We start from the raw sequence: 27,694 nt of genomic DNA, 5'->3' as shown, positions 1-27,694 counted from the left end.
GGATTTTTTTGCTAAAAGTTGAGATAAGCATTGCTTAAGATGGGAAGGTGATATTTAGCTTTGAATTAGCAAACCACTGTAAAATCTTTATTCATGAATGCATTCATAAAGTCTGCCTTTCAGTTTAACGATTGTTGGGGGAAGCGGTGGCATAATGGCATTGTCACTGAACTGGTATCACAGAGACCTGAAGTAATGTTCTGGGGTCCCAGGTTCAAATTTTGCCACTGCAGATGGTGAATTTTTAATTCAATAAAAATCTGGAATTAAAAGTCTAATTATGACTATGAAACCACTGTTGACTTGTTGTAGAAACCCATCTGCTTCACTGATATCCTTTGGGGAAAGAAATCTGCTGTCCTTATCTGGTCTGACTCCGGATCCACAGCAATATGGTTTAATTCTTAACTGCCCTAGGGATGGGCAATGAATGCTGGCCGAGTCAGTGACACCCAAGTCCCATGAACGAATTTTAAAAATTTGAATATCAAAGAGGTTTCTGTACTTGTGTCCTCCATTGAGTCTGCTTCCTTGATGTAAAACTTCATTAAGACTTTGAATTGCGACTTGAAATAATTAGAATGTTGTATGAGGTACTCCACAAGCTTCCCTTAAGTCTGATTTCCATACAAAGGGGGGAGTAATATTGTGAGCTGACTTTATGAGCCAGATCTAAATCGGTAGATAATACTTTGGTGATTGGGTGTACATCATGTTTCAACTAACCAAGTTGCAACATTAATTTGTTTTTCATTCCCTGGTAAGGGTGTCACTGGCTAGGTCAGCATTCATTTCCTTTATCTACTTTCCTGGGAAGGTGATGGGCTGCTTCTTTGAAATACTGCATGTGATTTGATTCAGCTGAGTGGTCTGAAAGGCCACGTTGAAGATAGTTCAGAGTCAAACATATTGGTGTGGGTGGGATTGGAACCACATATATAAGTGATTTCAGATAGGAACAGAAAATTTCCTTCCTTAAAGGACTGAGGCAGTTAGGTTTTTTCTCACAAAACAACAGTAACAAGGTCATTTTTACTGAAACCAATTCTATAACCTGCTGTATGGTGATGCATAAATGTGTCTTGCAATCTTTTGCAACTGCTTCCAATGTAAGTAGGTCCCTCCTTTAAGGTGAGAAAACTGTACACAGTACTCTTGGTGTGGTCTCACCAACGTCCTGCAAGGTTGTGGCAAACCTTCCCTACTTTTATACTATATCCCATTGCAATAAAGGCCAATATTCCTTACTAACTTCTTGCTGTAACTGCATGCTGACATTTTGTGATTCATGTACAAGGACACCCATATGCTTGAGTATTCTGTAGCGCCTCTCCATTTAAATAATATTCTGCTTTTCTACTCTTCCTGCCAAAGTTGTCAGCTTCACATTGTCCCACATTATACTCCGTCTGCCAATTTTTTGTCCATTCACTTAACCTATCTATATCCCTTTGCAGACTCTGTTTCTTCCCCACAATTTGCTTTCTACCTAACTATTGTCAATAAATTTGGTTACAATACAGATTTGTTCAAGTCCCTGGACACCATTCTGTCTGCTGACTCAGGCAAAAGGGCTACTCCATGCCAAGACCAGTAATATTAGCTGTGGAATTATTCTGTAGTTTTATGTGGTAAGGCTTCAGACCATCATATTATCTGACTAATTTGTGTGGAGTTGAGATTGGCTGACTATGAAATCTGGTGTTGCTAGGAAATATAGTACTTGTACTTTTTTCAATTGCTATGCAAATTCAAGAGAATGGATCGGATAACGAGCTAATAAATTAAATGTGAAATTCACACTCCACTCAAGTTCTAGCTAAACAGATAATAGATAGTCATTTGACAATTTGTGGGCGGCATCACCAAAAAAAGTGACTGACACATGTTGATAGATGCAGTGTAATGTTGGACATGATCAAGGAACTAATCAAACTGATGTAAGGAAAATAAATCCGAAGAACCCACTCCCTCTATGACAGCTGGTCTCTTCAGACTTTGTGAATCTTCACACAAAGTGTCTTATTACAGGTAGCAAATTTAGAGGGATTAGGTAAAGGAGGATCCAGCGCTAGATCAGATGAGAAAAACTGTTACATTGATCAGGACATTTCTCTTAGTCTTTCAAGGCAACACAGCAGATCTGAGACATGAGATTGTAAAAAGGATTCCATGAAGGGACATCACCCAAGGGTGGACCTAGTGGCTAGTTTGAGTGGTAGAGTACAAAGTTAAAGATGACCAATTAGTCATATTGGACAGAAATAGTAAAAGTAGAATTTAGCAATAGGATCAAGTGGTAGATGGCTTGTTACACAACCCACTGATGCAAATCTTGTGACTGACTGAAGTCAATTTCACATCGTAAAAAAAATTAAAGCTGGTTGATTAATTCTAATTCATTTGCTATGATATCCATGTTTCTAAGGGGTATTGATTACAGATCTATGTGAAAACAAAATTAGGGAACTCTTGCCATTGCATCAATGTCCACTTTCTGTTTCTATTATTGGGATATTTGTTATTAGGCTAGATAATGGAGTTTACATTGTCATAATTAGATAAATCTAGTTGTTGCTAGTTTGCTAATCTGAGCCTGTAGCAGTGAGTTTCAGAGGTTGGTTACTAGGATAGTTTATTTTACAGAATGCTTATATCAGTCTTATCTAATATTTCAACATTTAAAAAGAAATGCTGCTCTTAAGTGGAGGCAATCTCATATAATAAGATTCATTAGTCTAGCTTGGGAAGCTCACAGCTTTTGTTAATGGTGCTGCCACACAGTTCTGTTGTTCAATTCCAACCAGATATTAACAATAACAGTTTGCATTTCCATAAACTTCTTTCAGAGCTGTCTCAAGGTGCTTGACAGTGTAGATAGAAAACTGGAGGGCAGAAAGATTAGGGCACATGAATAAATTGCTAAACCCCAGTGTGGTTTATGGAAATGCTGCAAGAGAGAGATCCAAATGATGGTGGCACAGTGATGAAAGAGATAGTCACTAATGATAAAAAAAACCTAGTGGGTAGGGAACAAGGAGTCATTTGTTGTCAGGTAAGTGCTGAGTCTTTGAAATGTACTGTTAGAGAAAAATATCGGATGTTGGTTGGAGCAAAGCCACGGATGGAATTGAAGACACAAATGAAATTCTTGGTCAATTAGATGGGGCACAGAGGTCTAGTGAAGCTTGCTGGAGATGGTGATGTAGATTTTGGTGTGGATGAGAACGGGAACTGTCATTTTGGATGCATCATAGTTTTTGAAGCCAAGTGGGACAGGAAAAATGTTGTCAGAGCAATTATGCTTTAAGCTCAAAGAACAAAGAAAATGACAGCACAGGAACAGGCCCTTTGGCCCTCCAAGCCTGCACCTACCATGCTGCCCGACTGAACTAAAATCCCCCCTACTCTGCCAGGGACCATATCCCTCTAAAGAACAAAGAAAATTACCAGGAGGAGAGGTGGGGACAGATTCAAGTGAATCAGAATCTTTGATGTATCAAATGGGGTGGCACGGTAGCACAGTGGTTAGCACTGCTGCTTCACAGCTCCAGGGACCTGGGTTCGATTCCGGGCTTGGGTCACTGTCTGTGTGGAGTTTGCACATTCTCCTCATGTCTGCGTGGGTTTCCTCCGGGTGCTCTGGTTTCCTCCCACAGTCCAAAGATGTGCGGTTAGGTTGATTGGCCATGCTAAAATTGCCCCTTAGTGTCCTGAGATGTGTAGGATAGAGGGATTAATGGGTTATGGGGGTGGGGCCTGGATGGGATTGTGGTCGGTGCAGACTCGATGGGCCGAATGGCCTCTTTCTGTACTGTAGGGTTTCTATGATTCTATGAAATGTGGAGAAGGAAGATTAGTTCAGAATTAAACAGTATAGCAACGTTCAGTATTTTGGACAGAGAGACTTTGGCATATCCAGGGATTATGAAAGGTGCTATAAAAAGTTTTTCATTTAGTTATAGACACATACAGAGTATAATGCATAGCAGAAGATGATTAAAATATTGTAATGAAGAGATTCATAGAGTCATAACTGCTCAAAGAGTGGCAGTTTGGCTCACGGAGTCAATGCTGGCTTTCTACAAAGCAATCCAATCACTCCCGTTCTCCCATGCTCTATCTTCATAAGAACATAAGAAATAGGAGCAGGAGTAGGCCATCTAGCCCCTCGAGCCTGCCCTGCCATTCAATAAGATCATGGCTGATCTGACGTGGATCAGTACCACTTACCCGCCTGATCCCCATAACCCTTAATTCCCTTACCGATCCAGAATCCATCCATCCGCGCTTTAAACATATTCAGCGAGGTAGCCTCCACCACCTCAGTGGGCAGAGAATTCCAGAGATTCACCACCCTCTGGGAGAAGAAGTTCCTCCTCAACTCTGTCTTAAACCGACCCCCCCTTTATTTTGAGGCTGTGTCCTCTAGTTTTAACTTCCTTACTAAGTGGAAAGAATCTCTCCGCCTCCACCCTATCCAGCCCCCGCATTATCTTATAAGTCTCCATAAGATCCCCCCTCATCCTTCTAAACTCCAACGAGTACAAACCCAATCTCCTCAGCCTCTCCTCATAATCCAAACCCCTCATCTCCGGTATCAACCTGGTGAACCTTCTCTGCACTCCCTCCAATGCCAATATATCCTTCCTCATATAAGGGGACCAATACTGCACACAGTATTCCAGCTGCGGCCTCACCAATGCCCTGTACAGGTGCATCAAGACATCCCTGCTTTTATATTCTATCCCCCTCGCGATATAGGCCAACATCCCATTTGCCTTCTTGATCACCTGTTGTACCTGCAGACTGGGCTTTTGCGTCTCATGCACAAGGACCCCCAGTCCCTTTGCACGGTAGCATGTTTTAATTTGTTTCCATTGAGATAGTAATCCCATTTGTTATTATTTCCTCCAAAGTGTATAACCTCGCATTTCTCAACTCCATTTGCCATATCCTCGCCCACTCACTCAGCCTGTCCAAATCTCTCTGCAGATCTTCTCCGTCCTCCACACGATTCACTTTTCCACTTATCTTTGTGTCGTCTGCAAACTTCGTTACCCTACACTCCGTCCCCTCCTCCAGATCATCTATATAAATGGCAAATAGTTGCGGCCCGAGTACCGATCCCTGCGGCACGCCACTAGTTACCTTCCTCCAACCGGAAAAACACCCATTTATTCCGACTCTTTGCTTCCTGTCGGATAGCCAGTCCCCAATCCACTTTAACACACTACCCCCAACTCCGTGTGCCCTAATCTTCTTCAGCAGCCTTTTATGGGGCACCTTATCAAACGCCTTTTGGAAATCCCCACCGGTTCTCCTCCATCAACCGCCCTAGTCACATCTTCATAAAAATCCAACATGTTCGTCAAGCACGACTTTCCCCTCATGAATCCATGCTGCGTCTGATTGATCGCACCATTTCTATCCAGATGCCCTGCTATCTCCTCTTTAATAATGGATTCCAGCATTTTCCCTACTACAGACGTTAAGCTGACCGGCCTATAGTTACCCGTCTTTTGTCTCCTTCCTTTTTTAAACAGCGGCGTAACATTAGCCGTTTTCCAATCAACCGGCACTACCCCAGAATGCAACGAGTTTTGATAAATAATCACTAACGCATCCACTATTACCTCTGACATTTCTTTCAATACCCTGGGATGCATTCCATCCGGACCCGGGGACTTGTCCACCTTCAGTCCCATTAGTCTACCCAGCACTGCCTCTCTGGTAACATTAATTGTATTAAGTATTTCTCCTGCTGCCAACCCTCTATCGTTAATATTTGGCAAACTATTTGTGTCCTCCACCGTGAAGACCGACACAAAAAACTTATTTAAAGACTCAGCCATATCCTCATTTCCCACTATTAACTCCCCCCTCTCGTCCTCCAAGGGTCCAACATTCACTCTAGCCACTCTATTCCTTTTTATATATTTATAAAAACTTTTACTATCATTTTTTATATTAATTGCTAGCCTAGCTTCATAGTCTATCCTTCCTTTCTTTATCGCTTTCTTAGTCTCTCTTTGTTGTTTCTTAAATTTTTCCCAATCACTTGTTTCTCCATTATTTTTGGCCACTCTGTACGCAGCTGTTTTTATTTTAATACTCTCCTTTATTTCCTTCGTTATCCACGGCTGGTTCTCCCTTTTCTTACAATCCTTGTTTTTTGCTGGAATATATTTTTGCTGAGAACTGAAAAGGATCTCCTTAAAAATCCTCCACTGTTCCTCAGCTATCCTACCTGCCAGCCGGCTCTCCCAGTCTACCTTAGCCAATTCATCCCTCATCCTATCATATTTCCCTCTGTTCAAACAGAGGACACTGGTTTGGGACCAAACTTTCTCCTCTTCCATCTGAATCAGAAATTCGACCATATTGTGGTCACTAGACCCAAGAGGGTCCTTCACAATAAGATCCTTAATTCTACCTACCTCGTTACACAATACCAGATCCAAAATAGCTCGTTCCCTCGTCGGTTCCGTAACATGCTGTTCAAGGAAACTATCCCGACAGCATTCTAAGAACTCTTCCTCCATTCCACCCTTACCGACTTGAGTCTGCCAGTCAATGTGCATGTTGAAGTCCCCAGCAAGGGGGTCATTGCCCAGCAAGTTATTTCCTTCAAGCGTCCATCCAGTTTCTTTTTGAAATCATTGGTCATATTCACTTCCACCACCCTTTTAGGCAATGAGATCCAGTTCATTTTCACGCATTGTGTAAAAAAGTTATTTATCATATCTCCCTGTTTTATCTCTTGGCTAAAATCTGTGTCCACCTGTCCTTGTACCATCACTAATGGGAACAGTTTTTCTTTGTCTACTTTGTCTAAACCTGTCATAATCTTGTACACCTCTATCAGAGTTTCCCTCAACAACTCCTGCCTCAAGGGAAATATCCACCAGCTTCTCCAAAATTTCCTTATCTCTGGGACCATTCTGGTAACTCACTGCACTCTCTCCAGGAATGTCACATCCTCCCTAAAGTGTGGAATGAGATCGAGGCATAGTACTTTAGTTGTGGCCTGGCCAGAATTACAGAGGTGCAGCATAATTTCCCTACTCTTGTACTCCATACATACTACATTTTATGTCCTGCCAATTTCAAAGACCTATGTACATGGACTAGGTTCCTCTGTTCCTGCATATTCTTTTGAACTGTACCATTCCCCCTGCAAAAATATACTTCATTCAAAACAAATTGTAGAAATACGTTACATTTTAAAAATTTGATTTATTATTGTCACATGTATTAGCATACCGAGGCACCGGGAAGTGTAGACAGTCAACAGTTGGGAGACTGGTTAGCATGATGGATTGGGCTACATTCATGACCTTTTGTAGTTTCTTGAGGTCTTGGGCAGAGCAGGAGCCATACCAAGCTGTGGTACAACCAGAAAGAATTCTTTCTATGGCGCATCTGTAAACGTTGGTGAGAGTCGTAGCTGATGTGCCAAATTTCCTTAGTCTTCTGAGAAAGTAGAGGGTTGGTAGCCTTTCTTAACTCTAGTGTGGGCATGTAATATTTCATTACATAAGCTGCAATTTTCCCCCTTACAATACATGAGGAGCCTCATTGCAATTTATAGTTTATATTTAAAATGTACATTTTCATTACAAGTCAAGTATTCTCTGGTGGATACAGCCTCAGTGGTTTTACACTGCTTCCAGCCCTCCATTATATTATGGTGGAGGACCTTTGTGGACTTCCCAATTGGGTCTTTAAGTCTATATAGTCTCTCTTTCTCTCTATCCCTTTTCTGCAAACTGCATCACCTATTCACTATTAAATTCAAGCTGCCACTTGTCTGTCCATTTTGCAACCCTATCAATGTCCTGTTGCAACTGAGTAGTATAATCTTCACTGTCACACTTCCAAGCTTGCTAATAAAATTTGAAATTTTACTCTGAATTCTTATGTCCAAGTAATTTATATATCAAAAAAGCTGTTGTTCTAACATTGACCTTTAGAGAATACTGTTGTCTACCACCCTCCTGTGTGAAAAACAGCCATTTACCATCGTACTATTTTCTGTCCTTGAGCGTTGTTTTATCCAAGCTGACACACCTCAGTTTTGTTAAACAGCCTTTCATGTGGTTCTTACAACATACACTGCCTTCATTAATCTTCTCTCCAAAAAATTAGATTAGTCCAGCACTACCTGTCTTTTACAAATCTCTGCTGCCTCACCTTAATTAATTCAAGCCTCTCCAAATGCCGTTAATTTTTTTCATGATTATTGTCTCCAAAACTTTACCTATCACTGATGTTAAACTGCTCTCGGCACATCTTTTGTTTCTTTCTTGCCCCATCATCATTCCCTTTGACCCTGGAAGATTCACTCTTCGGTCATTCAATCCCTCCTGATTTTCACCCCATCACAGACTGCCCTTCTGTACTTGCCCCATGCTCAAGGTGGTGAGGCAGATAGAGGGGGAAGATAGGGGTGGGGGAGAAGGAAGGTAGAGACTCTATGGGGCTTAGGAGGGGGTGATAGAGGAGATGAAGAAGTGGTGATGGGGGCAAAAGAGGAGGAAATGGGGGGCAAAGTAGGGAGAAATGGAAGGGGGTGAAGGAGGGATTGATGTTGGGGCAAAGTGGTGAGGAAGGAGGAGCTGGAGGTGAATCAGGGGAAGATAGGGTAGGAGGAGGTTGAGTTGGGGCATGTTCAACTTCTTTCCATCCACTGCTCATCAACTGAAGACTTTCCCTTCAGCCCGCTGTACCCCCCCCCAGATTTCTACCCCGGGTCATCTGAGGCATTAAAATGGGGTCACAGCAGGAATCTTTTAGGAAGCACTGACTGAGAAACAGCAGGTGCATGTGACAACCTCCAATTGCTCCTCCAAGTGGCATACCATTCTCAATTGGAAAGATGTTGCTGCTTTTTCCACTGGGTCAAAATCCTGGGACTCTCTTCCTAACAGAATTTAATAGTCATTTCAACACTTGGGCCGTGGTGGTTGAAGAAGATGGCTCACCACTGCCTTCTCTAGGTAATTAAGGATGGGCAATAAATGATGCCCACTTCCTGTGAATGAATGACGAAAAACTAGTTTTAACTCGATCCATGTGGTTGCTGTTGGCTGTCAGCATTAATGCAGTGACCGGGCTCTGGAAATACAAATTGAAATGATAGTGTAAAGGTCATGTGAATAAGAACTAGGAGCAGGAGTAGGCCATCTGGCCTCTTGAGCCTGCTCCACCATTCAATAAGATCATGGTTGATCTTTTTGTGAACTCAGCTCCACTTACCCGCCCGCTCACTATAACCCTCAGTTCCTTTACTGTTCAAAAATTTATCTATCTTTGCCTTAAAAACATTCAATGAGGCAGCCTTAACTGCTTCACTGGGCAGGGAATTCCACAGATTCACAACTCTTTGTGTGAAGAAGTTCCTCCTCAACTCGGTCCTAAATCTGCTTCCCCTTATTTTGAGACCATGCCCCCTAGATCTGCTTTCACCTGCCAGTGGAAACCATTTCCCTGCTTCTATCTTATCTATTCCCTTTATAATCTTATATGTTCCTATAAGATCTCCCCTCATTCTTCTGAATTCCAATGAGTATAGCCCCAGTCTACTCAGTCTCTCTTCATAAGCCAACCCTCTCAATTCTGGAATCAACCTAGTGAATCTCCTCTGTACCCCCTCCAGTGCCTCAAGTAAGGAGACCAAAACAGTACTCTAGGTGTGGCCTCACCAGCATCTTATACAGCTGCAACATAACCTCCTTGTTTTTAAACTCCATCCCTCTAGCAATGAAGGACAAAATTCCATTTGCCTTCTTAATTATCTGCTGCACCTGCAAACCAATTTTTTATGATTCATGCACAAGGACACCCAGGTCCCTCTGCACAGCAGCATGCTGCAATTTTTTACCATTTAAATAATAATCCATTTTGCTGTTATTCCTACCAAAATGGATGACCTCACATTTACCAACATTGTACTCCATCTGCCAGAATGTCAACTGTAAATGTGGTGTTACAATATGTTATTTCTTTGTTTTGCTGTATAACATACAGTCCCGAAGCTCATTAATGTCATTTTTTAGCCTTTGGCTCATCACTAAGTATCAGAAGTGGACTTTATCTGGAGCTGTGCAATAAAGAGCAAATTTTTTGTTTTTTTAAAAGAAGTTTTATTTCCATCTGGGAAATTGATGGTATGCACTGTATTTTCTGATTATCCCTATAAATGCTTCAATTGCTAAAAGTGCGGCAGATTGCTTGATTTCTGCAGTGTTCACAGAGAACGTAGCGTTTGTCTGCATTCCAGGCTGAACTGATATTAACACAATGTTCCGAGATGTGAAGTTCTCCTATTTTTGCTGGGTGGGGCTGTCTTACAGCTTTGCTGAAGCAGTCGATCTGCCACTTCAACTAACAAATTACTGGCAACACTATCTGTGGAAATATTTATGAGGCAGAATGCTACGAAGAAAGATCTATGGCCAACGTGATATTAATGAGCTCTGGTAGATTTGCTGATTTGGATGATTTAATTACACGGTGATTCACACTTGTGCAGTGTGCTTCTGATGTTGTAATGTAGGTTTTAAAGCCACAGTAAAATTAAAAGTGCCAGTGCATTCCAACAGTGGTGGAGGATTTTTACTTATTCCACAATGCTGCATGCTTTCATTGAGTGGTCATGATTAGACTCCAAAAACCAGAGTGTATATTTGGCAAGAGCTGTTTGTCCATTGCTGTGATACAAGTCAGAGGTTTAGAGCCTCCTTGGGTTTGGATAAATGCAGTGCTCAGTATGCACTGAGGTCAGTATACCAGGACCTAAGAAGGGCTCAGAACTTCAATGGAGTGGCAATCACCATTGGATTGCTGCTCCGCACTTTACTTTCCCAGGTAGGGAGCTCCATATTTCTCCACTATCTTCTGTCTCAGACTTGGTAGAAATTTGAAGCACAGCAGCTCCGGAGTCCTGTCAGTGCAGGGCAACAGCGACCCGGTAAATGAAGCCACTCTCCCTTTTTTAAGGTACCAGTAATCGTAAGATGATAAGTTTAAAGGTCTCAGGCCTTTGAGAAGCCAGAGAGAAAGTAAGTGGGTGAGGGGTTGGGGGTGTGGTTTGGGGTTGTGGTGAGTCGGGGGGGTGGGTAGTCAGGAGGTAAATCAGGAAGTTGGTTGGGGGGAGTGCTTGAGGTAGAGGTAGGGAAGTGTGGTGCTCAGTTTCATAGTTCTCCAGATGTCAGAGATGATTTTAACCCCTCTAACCTTTCCTTGGTAACACTCTGCTAATAGAGTCGGAACCATCCGAAGGCTCTGATTTTAAAAAGGAGTATCATGTTTTATAAATGAATATCCATTTACTGAACTAAGCAGCAGAAAGGCTGTAATTTAAGTTGTACAAGACATTGGTAAGGCCACATTTGGAATACTGTGTACTGTTCTGGTCACCCTATTATAGAAAGGATATTACTAAACTAGAAAGAGTGTAGAAAAGATTTACTAGGATGCTATCGGGACTTGATGGTTTGAGTTATAAGGAGAGGCTGGATAGACTGGGACTTTTTTCTCTGGAGCGTAGAAGGCTGAGGGGTGATTTTATAGAGGTCTATAAAATAATGAGGGAGCATAAATAAGGTAGATAGTCAACATCTTTTCCCAACAGTAAGGGGAGTCTACAACTAGAGGGCATAGGTTTAAGGTGAGAGGGGAGAGATACAAAAGGGTCTAGAGGGGCAATTTTTTCAGAGGGTGGTGAGTGTTTGGAATGAGCTGCCAGAGGCAGTAGTAGAGGCGGGTACAGTTTTGTCTTTTAAAAAGCATTTAGACAGTTACATGGGTAAAATAGGTACAGAGGGATAGGAGCCAAATGCAGGCAAATGGGAATATCTTAATGGCAAAAACTGTGCAGCATGGACAAGTTGGGCCGAAGGGCCTGTTTCCATGCTGTAAACCTCTATGACTCTGACTCTATAAGACATTCTGATTCACAACTGTTTCATTGTGATACTATAGTTCAGTACAAACACTAGTTTCTGCTCTTCCCTTCTGGATCGTCTCCCTGTCCAGAAGCCTCCCAACTGGGGAAACCCCAGTTCTTGAGTACAGGTTTCGGTGAGCATTACCTGCTCTCAACTCACTCTGAAGCCAAGACTTTGTCCACTCAAAACGGCACCTGCATTTCTAGCATTGTCACATCGGATGGTTCGAGGTGCAGAGTAATTGCTCAAACATCCTTGCAGTTCCTGCTTGAGTGGGCACTTCCGGGAGTTTTGAGCCAAGTGCCATGCCAAAGAACAGCTGCTAACTATTTTCCGCTGTAAAGAAATGCCTTAAGGAGCAGAAACAAAATTTGCAACTTGATATGTGTGTGTGCATGTGTGTGCAGGCAACCTGGGTGATGAACTCGAAGGCTGCACCAGTGGGTCCATGTGCCCATGTAAGTTTTCGCTGCTTTCATGAAAAGGGTAAAGAAAGCAGATAATTCAGATCTGTTTGAAATTCCTTTTAATTTTGGAATTTGGGCGACTTAATTTTGTTAATTCTATACTGGATACAATGTGGATAAAGTCTATAATATCTGCCTTAACAGGGAATAATTTTCTAGACCCCATTTTAAGTTGACCAAAACTCGACCCAACTGCAAAAGTACAGGTGTAAAATATTTTTATCGTGTGTGTATGTAATTTTACACACACGCGCCTAGGCACGCCCACCCACACACGCGCTCGCGCCCACACACTTTACATACTGTTCACACACCCACTATCTTCAAGTAGTGCTATCTCCTGAAAGGCAAAAAGAACAATTTTTATAAAAACTTGCAACATCAATACTGAAAAAAATTCTGATATTTCTTTTCCAACATTCTGAGGCAGTCACAAAAGCTCAGAGATTGTGGCCGTCACATTTTGTCACAGGTACAACTGAGCTGCAAATTTCTCACAGTAATGGGAATTCCTCTTTCAGGAAGTTGGAGGCTGTAGTGACTCTCAATTCAGTGTATCTCTCAGCAATTTATAGAAAGTTATTAACCTTTGCGAGTGAACCTAAAGTTTCCATATCATTTTATAGGTGTCAGCTCTGGTCCTATTGCATCCATTTTCAAGCCTATTTTTCCCCTCATCATTTTAGAAACTACACTCCCATTCCCTCTTAAATAGAATTAGTGATATATGCCAATGTTATTGCAAATACGATATAAAGATTGGGTTTGCTATGGTTGAGGGGTACCTTTGCTCCTAGTTTTGTACCAACAAACGCTGTGCCAGCTGCAGAAGGGAATGCCACTCAAACCAATTTTTTTTGAGGGATCCTCTTGGAGATTTTCCCGAGGGCTACTTTTTGATTTTTAGGTGCTCCTTTTTCATTTGCACTAATTCCTTTATTAGGTGATGCAGTAATGAAGCAAAATTACCTTCTATATGTGTGTTGATTTTATTTAAAGTTTCCCCCTTCAAGTAGATGTGGTAGCATAAATAACATGATGGTATCTGTCTGCCTTGGGAGATAATGGACTGCACCCAAGTTGCATGTCATTTCTGTATTGAACACCATTTATTTTGGCTATAGAGGCCGAATTGTGAGTGGCATTCCCTTCTGCAGCTGGCACAGCTGATGTGCCAGACTCCTTTTCCAAAATGAAAATTCTAACTGAATGCTGACAAACATATCAGATTACTGACTTCCAACAGATTAACTGTGCAACACTGGGAATGCACACACATTAATTCTGCAGCACCAGACTAACCATAATATAATGAATTGTTTAATTCACATTTCAGTGATTTTCTTGTACCAAGCTAATGCACCACCATATATGATCACCTGTGCTTTGATGAGACATAGATTAGAACCCCTTCACGCAGAAGCATTCTAGTTACATCAGAGACACATCCCACTTCATAGAGATAGTTAACCCACTAACTGTAATCCCCCAGTGCTATATTTTTTACATGGACACTGAAAGTCTGTACACAAATGTGGAAACAGCCAGAGGTTTAGATGTCTGAAATATCTATTAAAAACATGTTCCATGTGTTGGACTTTAACCTGGTGTTGTTAGACTCCTTACTGTGTTTACCCCAGTCCAACGCCGGCATCTCCACATCAAGAAAATAGCCCCAGCCAATGCAAATATATACATGACAGAGTAGGACGAGAGTGCATTTAAAAAGTGTCCAGGCTCCCTTTGGGTTACCGCAGATATTTGGATGACATAGGGGGTATGTTGACTCGCACAGAAGCACAATTGGAAGAATTCATCAGTATCCTCAATAATCAATGCACCTTCATCAAACTTAAAGCCACAACATAAGTAAAGCACGGGGCAGCATGGTGGCCATCATTCCATTCCCTTCTGGTTAGCACTGCTGCTTCACAGCGCCAGGGACCTGGGTTTGATTCCCGGCTTGGGTCACTGTCTGTGCAGAGTCTGCACGTTCTCCCCGTGTCTGCGTGGGTTTCCTCCGGGTGCTCCGGTTTCCTCCCACAGTCCGAAAGATGTGCTGGTTAGGTGCACTGGCCATGCTAAATTCCCCCTCAGTGTACCCGAACAAGCGGCAGGCGGAGTGCGGCGACTAGAGGATTTTCATAGTAACTTAATTGCGATGTTAATGTAAGCCTATTTGTGACACTAATAAATAAACTTTAAAACTATAGCTTTAATTTCCCAGACACCATTGCGTTTAAATTGGGAACAAAGGTTTTTAAAATAACTGACACATGTTCAGAAACAAAACGCTTCTGCAGACTGGTGAGATTTCATCTGATGTGTTTTCATCACACGCACAGACAAAACTAGATGATTTCAGCTAGGCAGTTACTGCCCTTTTTTATTAGAGTGAGACACAGAGGCTAGACAAAAGGATTCCCCAGAATCAAGTCTAAATTTTTGAGCAGCATACAACCCAGTATTTCAAAGTAGGTTAACGCCAAGGCCATCATTCCATTCCCATGTGCTCATTCATTCAGTCGCCCCACTGCCCCCGCTCCCCCAACATGGATTGCCCCTCTCTGCTGCCCACACCCACCCCTGGAGTGCACCTCCCATTGCTGTTCCCCCAAAACTCTTTCATACAAACTAAGAGCAGGTGTAGGCCACTCAGTCTTTCAAGCTTGCTCCACCATTCAACAGGATCATGGAGGATCTCACTATAACCTCCGGACTACCCCAACTAACCCCTATGTTCATAGTATATCTATCCACCTTTGCCTTGAAAACTTTCAAATACTCTGCTTACACTGCCTTTTCAGGAAGGGAATTCCAAAGAATCACTACCCTCACAGAAAAACATCCCCCCCCCCACCTCATCTCATAACAGTGACCCCTTATTTTTTAAACAGTGACCCCGAGTTCTCGAATTTCCACAAGAGGAAACATTCTATTCACATTGCCTCTGTCAAACCCCTCAGGATCTTGTATATTTCATTAAGATCACCTCTTACTCAGTCTTTCCTCAAAAGATAATCTGCCCATTCCTGGTATTAGTTTAGTAAGCCTTCTCTGAACTGCTTATAATGCAATTACATCCTTACTTAAATAAGGAGATCAATACTGTACAAGGTAAACAGAAACCGTGACATGGTGGCAATGTCACTGGACTAGTGAGGCCGGTGCTCTGCAGACCGGTTCCGATCTCTCCACTGCAGCTGGTGAAACTTAAATTCAAATAATAAACCTGCAGTATAAAGCTAGTCTAGATAATGGTGGCCATAGCAACTATGATTGTTGTAAAACCCATCTGGGGGCTTACTAATAGCCTTTCAGGGAAAAAAAACCTGCCATGCTTTCCTAGTCTAGTCTACATGTGACTCCAGACCCGCAGCAATGTGGTTGACTGTTAACTGCCTTCTGAAACTGCCTCAGTTAAAGGGCAGTTGGGGATGGGAAATAAATGCTGGCTTTGCCAGTGACACCCTTATCCTATGAAAGAATAACGAAAATCAAGTGGTACTGTCACAAATATTTAGGAAAAATATTTGCAGTCTATAAAAAGTAACAATGTAGATTTATATATGTTAGCTGATTAACCATAGTAATGCACTAAATTGCACTCGGTGTTGCAAATCAAAACCTGTTATGCTTTTGGGAATGTTGATCAGAATCTAGGGGCTACCTTTTGTTTTTGGTGATTAATGTCATATTTTTGCTACAAGGATTCAATTGGAGGAGCTGTGGCTTAAAGATGCAGCTTGATTCACTACCCCAGAGGGTAGTGAATCTTTGGAATTCTCTGCCCAATGAAGCAGTAGAGGCTACCTCGTTAAATATGTTTAAGTTACAGATAGATTTTTAACCATTAAGGGAATTAAGGGTTATGGGGAGCGGGCGGGTAAGTGGAACTGAACCCACTTTCAGATCAGCCATGATCTTATTGAATGGCGGAGCAGGCTTGAGGGGCTAGATGGCCTACTCCTGCTCCTATTTCTTATGTTCTTATCATAATCAATGGCAGGTTAATTATCATTAGATCCTGAACAGAAAATTTGGATTGTGGTTATAAAATATGTATCCAAGTTGTTTTTTTGTAACTGACATAAACTGATTGTTAAGCGCATTAGTCACCAAACTGAGTGTCACTACATTCCTTTTCCAGATAAAATGGCGATTCCACCAACTTATGTAGATCTTGGAAAAGCAGCCAGGGATGTTTTTACCAAAGGCTACGGTAAGGAATTCAATATGTATAAGTGTGGTGCGGTTTTTGGCAGAAGCTGGCAGCAGCAACTGTTTGTTTCCAAAGTTTGTGTGGGGATCATTACACTATGAAAAGTGTGGTGTTGTCCAGTGCGCTTTGCAATGTGCCATCGCTAAATTCAGTTGCATAATGAGACACTGGGTACTGTAATTGATTTTTGGCATCATCCCTGAAAGGGGAGAAGGGAATGGTTAGAGAGGATCACTTTCATTGTATGAAACAGCTTTGTGCACTGAAATCTAGTTTCCTTAATTGAGTCAAATACACATGTGTAAAGTTTGATATGACTGCACTGAAAACGGATGGTGAAATTTTTCTGTAATGAGCCATTGTTTAATGACCATGTCATGCTTAATTATCATGTTATCACATTATGCTTAATTACATATTGAAATTGGTTTTGCTTACTTGGTAAATGTACTGTAGGTAATGTAAAATAATACACAATTAAAAATGTTTCGTTCGTGAAAACTCAGCATCTTAAATCTATCTTTGATCTCTTTGGTAGGATTTGGTTTAATAAAGCTTGACCTGAAAACTAAGTCAGAAAATGGACTGGTAAGTACCACAGCAAGAAAAGTAACCAGTAACCTTATTTCATTTCATCCAATTCTATCAAATCTTCTTGTTTCATAGCTTCATTCTGGGAGCCATTAATCTTTCAGATCTGTGCAAAGTCTGTCAGTAGAATATTGTATCCTTCTATTGTGCATTGTTGTTTTGATTTATGTAATACAATGCATCTGGTTGCTGGACTTACTGGCTGATTGAGGTGAATAAGAAGAACATTTTCCACCGTGGCAGAGCCACCTATGCATTAATACTTATTTATTCAATTGTGATTAAAAGCCAATTGCAAAGAGGTGGAACTTATGCTGAGTTTGTGTGAAACTGATTAGATTGAATCTGGACTACAATTTTTAGTTCTGGACACTACAGCTCAGGGGGGGAACATTATACTTGGAGGAGGAGCAGTGCAGACTCAGCCGAATAATACTGGGGCTCTGAGGGTTAAATTATGAGTTCAGGTTGCACACACTCAGTTTATATTCCCTTGAGCAGAAGTTCCCAAACTTTATTTATCCTTTCGAGATCGAACAGTTGTCTGCAGACCAGAATGCTGTTGGAATATTTTAATCCCTTTAACTATACAAACATTGTTTCTGTAATATAATTTGTATATTTTGTACAAAATGTCATAATAGTTGTACATGGCATTAATATGATGAATGAGGTTGTTTCAACCTATGCTTATGATGCTTAGCATGATATTTTGAGCAGTAAATTGTTTCAAAATTACCACAGGCACTTGATTTAACAACAACTTGTACATAGTACCTTTAACACATTGCAGTGTCCCAAGGCCTTTCATGAGCGTATTATAAAACAAATCCTTAATTGGCTTGCAGAAAGTAGCAGGCCTGAATGGACAGGTTAAAAGGCCCGCTTTTGTTTCCAAAAACATTGACCTAGTTCTTTCATTGGAATCAGTGGCAAAGATTGAGATTCATTTGGAAGATCTTACAATCTATAGAAATTTAAACCTTATGATCAACTTTAAGCCCCCCCCAACTTGTCAGCTTCCTTATCCTATAATCCACTTGATGAACAGAACTCATGAGCCCTAATATGACATGGAAGCTGTTGAACAGCCTACAAGTCTTCCCAAGTAAGCAAATTGACTCTTCAAACCAGCCATGTCAACAATGATTAGGCAGTTGGATTGCAGCTGAAGACTGATAAAACTCTTGAGTGAACAAACAGAATTCAGAACTGGTATCTCAACAGATCATAGAATCATACAATGCAAAAGAGGCCCTTTGGCCCATCTCGGGTCTGCACCGACACATGAAAAACACCTGACCTCCCACCTAATCCCATTTACCAGCACTTGGCTCATAGCCTTGAATGTTATGACATGCCAGGTGCTCATCCAAGTATTTTTTAAAGGATGTGAGGCAACTCGCCTATACCACCCTCCCAGGCAAAGCATTCCAGATCACCACCACCCTCTGGCTAAAAAGGTTTTTCCTCACGTTCCCCCCCTAAACCTCCAGCCCCTCGCCTTGAACTTGTGACCCCTCATGACTGACCCTTCAACTAAGGGAAACAGCTGCTCCTTATCCACTCTGTACATTCCCCTCTTAATCTTGTACACATCGATCAGGTTGCCCTTGGTCTTCTCTGCTCCAACAAAAACAACAGAAGCCTATCCAACCTCTCTTCATAACTTAAATGTTCCATCCCAGGCAGCATCCTGGTGAATCTCCTCTGCACCCCCTCCAGTGCAATTACATCTTTTTGATAATGTGGTGAGCAGATCTGCACACAGTACTCTAGCTGTGGCCTTACCAAGTTCTATACAACTCCAACATGACTTCCCTGCTTTTGCAGTCTTAACTGAATACATAAAAACACCAGGAAAAGCTTAAACAAGTAGACGTTATATAGGCTACACTTTTTTATACTGTAAAATATACTCTACCAGTTTATCCATTTCATTAACATTTTAAATTAATCTGAAAACCTTTCCATATTTACAATGTTGATCTTTTACTTGACAGATTGTAATTGGTAAAAGTAACAATCTGGTAAGCATGTTATTTAATGGCTAATTACATCTTCCAAACACAATACCTTTGTGACCCACCCTGATAAAAACAGGTACAGCTCATGGTGCAGCATTTGATGGTGAATTGTAAAGGAAACAAAACCATTTTATCTTAAATTCTTCCCGCCTCCAATCGATGAATCAAGCCTCTGAGCAGCTGGTATAAAACCCGACAGCTGTTAAAGTGCAGCCACCTCCCTGAAAATTAAACAAACTTACCTGGGGCAAAGTTCTTAATGATGTTAATGAAGTGCATCATTAATAGGCGTGGGTCTGGTTCTGGCCGCGCCCTTTCCCATGCTTTACAAAATGGTGCTGGGTGGAAATGGTGGCTGGTTTTCTGGCTATCCCACTCGGCCACTTTTTGTTTTGGCCACCCTGCCTCTATTTGGGCCTCTTTTGGGACCATAAAATCTGGTCCCTAATGTCAGAATTGCAGCAGAGTGCACAAATCTGTAGTTAAAGTGAGAGCAGTATGTGAGTTAGATTAAAGCAGAGAGTGTGTGTGAAAGTCAGTGGAGGCAATGCGAGATAATCCTCTATTAGTTTCCCCTACATAGCTCCCAAAGATCTCCCACATGGCACAATTGGCAATTCTTATGTTAAGATAATGAACCACTCGTGTCAATTCTGTAAATAGAGCTCCTTTCTGCCTTTTAAATAATTGTTTCCTGTTGTAGGAATTCACAAGTGCTGGTTCTGCCAACATGGATACAGGAAAAGTCACCGGCAGTCTGGAAACAAGGTTCAAGTGGGTGGATTATGGACTAACATTCACAGAAAAATGGAATACCGATAATACTTTGGGAACTGAAATTACCATTGAAGATCAGGTAACTGAGCAAAAATGGTAAATATTAATTTTGTTTTGCCTTTTCAAGCCAAATTACAAACTGGGCTTCTTTTCTGTTTAGCTTCTGAAAGGTTTGAAGATTGGATTTGACTCTTCATTTTCACCAAATACTGGGTGAGTCAAAAAAGAAAAAGCCAAAAAAATTGACAAGTACCTTTTTTAAACTTGTAATAGCTTTACTTCTTTCAGCATAATATAACATTCATGAATCTAGTGCATTCAGCTCTTCTTATAAATATTCTCTTCCTACTTTTCTAACCACCCATTGTTTCTGGCAGAAAAGATGGTTGGATAGTATTTTAACCGACTAAAGTTAAGGGTTATTTATTCGTCACAAGTAGGCTTACATTCCCACTGCAATGAAGATACTGCGAAAATACCCTATTCGCCAAATTCCGCCGTCTGTTCGGGTACACTGAGGGGGAATTTAGTAGGGCCAATTCACCTAGCCTGCACATCTTTTGGACTGTGGGAGGAAACAGGGGCACCCGGAGGAAACCCGCGCAGACACGGGGAGAATGTGCAAACTCCACACAGATAGTGACCCAAGCTGGGAATCGAACCTGGGTCCCTGGTGCTGTGAGACAGCAGTGCTAGCTACCATGCCGCCAATGACTATGCCAATGATGCTTTATGACTAGCAAATCAGAGGCACATAAGCAATTCAAGATAATTCTTCGATTTCCTCTTTTGTGAGGAAGCACCTAGCCTGAGTGGTGCACCTTTCCACAACAGCATACTAGAATGAGTTCTACATCCTGTAACTTTGTAATACAGTGTCGTGAGTTTCAAATACTCTTTAGTATTCCATGCATTTAAAATTATTAGCTCAATAGAAACAAAAACAAAATTAACCTTTCTTTAAAAAAAATGAGGAAAAAATTAGTGGCAACTTTTTAAATTGTGTACTTTAGAAAGCCGAAAATAATTGATTAAGTAGTACTTTGGAATGTAATAATGGGTTAAGTTTTAATTGTTTTTGCTTTTTTTTATTATTTTACCAACACAGAAAGAAAAGTGGAAAAATCAAGACTGGTTACAAGAGGGAACACATCAACTTGGGACTTGATGTCGACTTTGACATTGCAGGGGCTGCGCTGCGTGGTGCCTTTGTGTTTGGTTTTGATGGATGGTTAGCAGGATATCAAATGACCTATGAAACTGCAAAATCAAGGGTGTCCCAAAGTAACTTTGCTGTTGGTTACAAGACAGAGGAATTCCAGCTCCATACAAATGTGTAGGTATACACCTAGTACATTCTTAAAGATAGGAGCTATATGTTAGAACCCTGTTATAATGAGTTGATTTGGAGAAAATGCATCTTATGGTAAGTTTCCAAAGTCACATCAGTTCTACTGGTTGATGCATCTTTTGATATGTTAAAATGCTTCAATACAATGTTGAATTGGTAAATGGGGAGCAGCTTTGGTATCCATCTCTATTAAATTGCCCACCTCCAGATTTATGTCGATCTCCAGATTTATGTCAATCGCCATGAAAAGGGGGAGCAAAATTACAAATGTCTCTTTCAAGTTACAGCTTTTTTGTAGCAAATAATTGGGTGGATGAAGAAAGAACTTGCATTTACACGTCACCTTTTACGATCTCGGGTGTTCCAAAGTGCTTTACATCCAATGAGGTAGCTTTGAAGAGTAGTCACTGGTTAATATTGATGTAATGTATCTGGATTTTCATAAGGCTTCTGATCAGGTGCCCCATAATAGTCTAATGAATACAGGAATACAATGATCAATTTCGATAAGGAAAGATGGGAGGAAACTTGAGTAGTGTATAAATACCAGCATGGATAGGTTGGGCTGAATGGTCTGTTTCTGTGCTGAATATGTTGTATGCAATGCAGTAGCCAGTTTGCACACAGCATGGTTCTCTCAATAACCTTGGGATAATGACCAGATAATTAAATTAGTGATGCAAAAGGTAAATACTATGGATGCTGGAAATATGAATTAAAAACAAAGAATGCTGGAAATGCTCTCAGCTCAGGCAGCATCTGGAAAGGGATACAGAATTATTTTTTCAGGTCGGTGACCTCTGTTCTGCCAGACCTACTGAGGATTTTCTACGTTAATCTAATTAATGTTTATTGAAAAATACATTTTCGTCAGTGCATCAGACAAAACTCCCCGGTTCCAATAGGGCCTTGATTTGATCTCATTGCAAAGCTTAGCAGCTCATAGTTACTGCACTTCAATGTCAGCCTTGATCAGGAACACGAGTTCCCTTTTTTACTTGTTCTTGGGATGTGAATATTGCTGGCAAGGTCAGAATTTATTGCTGATCCCTATTTTCTCACCTGCAATGAGTGGCTTACCTCCACTTCAGTGGACAATCGAGAGCCAACCCCACATTGGTGTGGGAATGGAGTCACATGTAGTTCAGACCAAATAAAAATTGCAGATTTCGTCTGGATTAAGGACATTAGTGAATCAGGTGGGTTTTTACAACACTCTGGTAGTTTCACGAACATTATTAATTAAATTTAAATTCCTCCTGCTGCAGTTACGAGATTTGAGCGCATATCTCTGGATCACTAATCCAGGCCTCTGAATTACTAGTATACCCTGGAACCATAACCGATACATCGATGTTGTTTTATTGTCTTTAGTTTAAGTAACAGGATAAATAGTGTGAGAAATTTTAATTAAAAAAACTGAAAGACTATATATAAAAATAGTGAAACATAATCCTCAGAGGGAATTTTACCTTTAATCATTCAAAACTATTTACTAAGGATAATGACTAAGATTGCTTCTTTGCGATTTTCATGGGAAAAAGAACGGAATCCCAGATCTGTCCCTGAAATAATGAATTCAATTTAATAAACACAAGATTTGACTTGGTCAGTCAACATGAAGAAGTACCACTGATGGTCGTGCCATTTTACAACAGTGACTACATTCCTTTATTGCTGTAAAGCACTCGGCTATCTCGGTTGAGAAAGGCAGATTGTTTTCCTTCACTATGGATGTGTGCTTGGCTCGAGCCATTTTTTTTTCAAATAGTTGCCAAGAAGTACGTCGCGTTGTTTCTCCTGTAAAACAATCACACACTCACCTAATGGCCAGGTTGGTAAGCTCACTATCTCATGTGGGATCTTCACCATACTGACCAAGAAGATGCTGCATGTAATCTGTGGTCATATGTTTTAAATTTTTTGTTAAGCAGTGAATGTAGATTCAGCTTTTGCACGCTGAGCAATGCAGAAAGCACCTCCAAAATCATCTTTATCACATCAACCTGTGCTATTGAAGGGTTCGTCCACTTCACAGTCATTGGTCCAGTATGTTTATAGACAAAATTCACATCAATATAATGACAACAAAACACCTATCAATTTGCAAGCACATTTTGATTATCACTTCAGACCAGAGCCCACTATTTCTACCTTTTTTTAAATTTCCACTCTTGACCATTCCCTTCTGAATTCTCCCCTCTCTGTCATCTAGTCATGCTGTCTTTTACTTTTCACTCCTGGATATTTTGCCCATCTAATCCTTACCCCAACGTAACACTATTTCTCTCACTCTCCTGCTAGTTTCAACCCCTTTTATAAACCTATGGGTATCCATAACATTTTGAATTGAAACACTTAAAATTCATTGTAGTTCATTTTACTGTTCTTTTGCTATATCTGGAAAGACCTGTATGCTGAACCAACTTGCAACTGTTGAGCGTTCTGAAGAATGCTATTTTCCTCAGGCTAGAAAGTAGTTCTATACAATTAGATATATTAACTCGGCTTGATTAATTAAAGGTCAAAACTGTGTACAAGATGGTCTAAGAACTGGGGGTGGGGATGTACGTGGGTGGTACTGAATAAAATAAGCCATGAGGCGCAGTCATGATCAGTAACTGATAGCAACAGTTGAATTGTTCTACAAATGTGAGTGAGTTTGATAAGTGATGGTTGTTGTAGGAAGTTTTCAGCCCATGAGTCCAGTACCTGTAAACTAATCAATAGATTAAATATTTTGAGCTTCCGTGAAGCATCCCCCAAAAATTGCTAAGAAACTGGGTATCTGATAATGCAGTATTTTTTCTGTTATTTTATTTAATCTTGGCTTATGAGTATTATATTTATGTTTTTCTCTAGTGAGGACTGTATTCAGGGGGAGAAAGAGGGCGAGTAGGGCCCCAGGCTCTTCGATATTTTCTAGGGGCTGGGTTACAGAATGACAGCAGTAGAGGCCAGTAAGTAATTGCAGTGGTTGTCATAGCGTATGATTCTGAGTGACCTAAAGTGGGATATTGGAGAAGAAAATTTACATTTGCCTAGGTTATTAATCCATTCATTCTTTCGTATTTTTGTCGTAACGGTGATATTAGTGTCTTTCTCCTGAATGACGTGCATGTTCCTCATTACAGCAATGATGGTACAGAATTTGGTGGCTCCATTTATCAAAAGGTCAGTGAAAATCTCGAAACTGGCATCAATTTAGCTTGGACAGCTGGGAATAGCAATACCCGATTTGGTATTGCAGCAAAATACATGATTGATGCTGACGCAACATGCTCGGTGAGTATCTACCGAATAACTATTTTTCTGGTGTGTACATAGTTAACTAACTCTTTGATTTGATTTGTTATCGTCACGTGTGTTAGTATACAGTGAAAAGTATTGTTTCTTGCGCGCTATACAGACAAAGCATACCGTTCATAGGGAAGGAAAGGAGAGAGTGCAGAAATATAGTGTTACAGTCATAGCTTGGGTGTAGAGAAAGATCAACTTAGTGCGAGGTTGGTTCATTCAAAAGTCTGATGGCAGCAGGGAAGAAACTGTTCTTGAGTTGGTTGGTATGTGACCTCAGACTTTTGTATCTTTTTCCCGACAGAAGAAAGTGGAAGAGAGAATGTCTGGAGTGTGTGTGGTCTTTAATTATGCTGGCTGCTTTTCCGAGGCAGTGGGAAGTGTAGACAGAGTCAATGGGTGGGAGGCTGGTTTTCCTGACAGGCTGGGCTTCATTCACAGCCTTTGTACTTCCTTGCGGTCTTGGGCAGAGCAGGAGCCATACCAAGTTGTGACACAACCAGAAAGAATGCTTTCTATGGTGCAATGATAACTATCTCCTTCACTTTGTTGACATTGAGGGAGAGATTATCGTCATCGCACCTGTTCACCGGATTCTCTATCTCATTTCTATACTCTGTCTCGTCATTGTTTGAGATCTGACCCACTATGGTGGTGTCACCAGCAAACTCAGAAATCGAGTTGGAGGAATTTGGCCACACAGTCATAGGTATGTATGGAGCATAGTAGAGAGCTGAGGACACAGCCTTGTGGAGCACCAGTGTTGAGGATGATCATGGAGGAGGTGTTGTTGCCTTATTGACTGCGGTTTGTAGGTTAGAAAGTTCATGATCCAGTTGCAGAGGGAGGGGCTGAGGCCCAGGCCACGGAGTTTAGAGAATCGTAGGATTAATGGTGTTGAAGGCTGAACTATAGTCAATAAATACGAGTCTGGCATAAATGTCTTTGTTATCTAGGTGTTCCAGGACACAGGTATTTACATTCCAGAGTGCGTATTCATGCTGATATAATACAAAGTTGACATTTACATTAATGTTTGGAGAATGTTATAAGGAGTTTGTTCTTTTTATCGTTAACAGATTAAAGTGAACAATTCAAGTCTGATTGGTCTTGGATACTCTCAAATGCTGAAACCAGGTGAGCAACATTTGATCTTAAACAAATGCAGTCTTGTTCAAGAATAATTTTGCATGTATTCTAAAGCAATCTTGAGGGTGAGAAATAGGACTTTCCAATATATTTTCCTCTTACCAGAAAGTGCTTTCTATTCCAGGTTTATTCTTTAAATGTCCTTCTCCCTCCTCCCTTCTTGTCATGGGGGATATTGCACTCGTAGGGCATTCCACAAGTCTTGGCATCCCTTTGCTGCTCCTGATCCTTCATGTGTGAGCTTGCACCTTGCGTGTTATCTTGGAAAACTTACCCAACCCTGTGTTTAGTTGGCATTCATCAACACTTTGTATTAATAGCCATGCCTATGAAACATTTATGGCCAGTGACACTGATGCCACTTTGTCCTTATTGCCACTCAACTGAGCCAGTGTTGCAAACTTGGGGTGGATCTGAGCTTTCACTGCTCTATTTAGCTCCATATCCCACCAAGCAATGCAGTTACATCCGCTTAGCCATTAGGGGAAGCTGATTGCATTTTTAAAAAGTTATGATCTTCATGGCCGAACAAGATAACACTTGGATCAGAATGAAGTAATCAAAACGAGAAGATCCTGGATTTGATTATTAATAGAGTTAAATAGAGAAGCAGCTGGAATCCTGTAATAGGCTTCAGTGCCCCTGGTCCAAGGAAGGGAAAATATCAGTTAGCACTCCCATGTTTAATTGATAGCCGGTGAGTTCAATGATGTGTGGACTGCCAAATAATGCACTGATACTTCCTGATAAAAAATTGCCTGTTTTGATGAAGTATTGGTGGTCAAATTCAGAAATCAGTGCCTTCAGAAGAGAGGGCAAATGGGAGAACTGAAGTGAGAATATTATGTAGATTAATTTTAAAAGAAGCTGGATGAACGTGCAGTTCAGAATAGTATCGGATATCATTGAACGTAAGTATGATCAAGTGCCCTGGAATACCATCATTTTGATCCTCGGGCCATTGAACCATCTATAAAATATAACTATTGAGAGTTCTAATGATATGGATTGTAATGTCTATTTGAATCCTGAAGTTATTTATTTGCATCAGCTTCAGTGTTTGAGAGAAATTCCAGAGTTTGCTCTTCTGGGTTCCCTTGATGGTGCAAATTGTACATGACCGATTGAAAGTGTGGGGTTGATGAGCTAGGTAGCCTTTTTCTATTGCAAGTGGTCTTGTCTACAGCCGTACTTCAAACTTTTAAGTCCTCCCTTTGACTCTTTTTACTCAGCCTTGATTAGAATAGTCACAGGTTTAACTGTGTAAATTTTCATTGATAGTGCTCATCCCTCTCACTCTGCTGATAAGAACATTTAAATTTAATTTTTAGAAGGGGTACTGGTCACTTTTTACTTTTGATCGACTCAGAATGTCTCCTGAGTGCGATTGTCTGTTAGTTGAGACCAATTTCACCTGAATTCTCCTTGACGTTTTTAACAGCTCCTCAGTGATAACTTTATTTAGAGTGCCAAGTTCAGTTTAATAATGGGGAGGAGCTAAACTCTAAGGACATAATAAAGACAAGGGACAAATAACACCCACCCCTCATAAAAATTTGCCTGTTCTTTTCAAGAATACGTAGTCCTGGGCAGAAATGTAACGTTGCACAAAAGTACTTTTACCCAACATGTTTTGTCCAATCCACGATTATTCAATGCAAACAGCAAAAATGTTTTACTTTGGAGGTGGGTGGCGGTTACAATCTTCATATAGTATAGTCATGAATAGTGTAGCTGAGATGTTATTGGTAATAAGTTGTAAAGGTACAGCAATGATATTGAGAGTGCACTTGTTCTCAATTACAGCAGTAAAATCAATCGATATCGACACTATTATTATCTTTCTATATATTTTGTAT

General features: G+C 40.8%; 1 protein-coding gene across 1 annotated transcript in view; it reads left to right on the top strand.

Moving 5' to 3' along the window:
- Window positions 1-27,694, top strand: part of vdac1 (voltage-dependent anion channel 1) — a 32,854-nt gene that overhangs the window by 1,234 nt on the left and 3,926 nt on the right. Inside the window, exons 2-8 of the mRNA XM_078230835.1 lie at window positions 16,572-16,643; window positions 17,182-17,231; window positions 19,965-20,117; window positions 20,199-20,251; window positions 21,147-21,374; window positions 24,524-24,674; window positions 25,766-25,823. Of these exons, the coding sequence (XP_078086961.1) occupies window positions 16,577-16,643; window positions 17,182-17,231; window positions 19,965-20,117; window positions 20,199-20,251; window positions 21,147-21,374; window positions 24,524-24,674; window positions 25,766-25,823 (760 nt within the window). The 5' untranslated portion in view covers window positions 16,572-16,576. The remainder of the gene's footprint in view (window positions 1-16,571; window positions 16,644-17,181; window positions 17,232-19,964; window positions 20,118-20,198; window positions 20,252-21,146; window positions 21,375-24,523; window positions 24,675-25,765; window positions 25,824-27,694) is intronic.

The sequence above is a fragment of the Mustelus asterias genome, chromosome 16 (assembly GCF_964213995.1).
Source record: "Mustelus asterias chromosome 16, sMusAst1.hap1.1, whole genome shotgun sequence".
Taxonomy (NCBI): Eukaryota; Metazoa; Chordata; class Chondrichthyes; order Carcharhiniformes; family Triakidae; genus Mustelus; species Mustelus asterias.
This window is presented reverse-complemented; position numbering and strand designations above follow the sequence as displayed.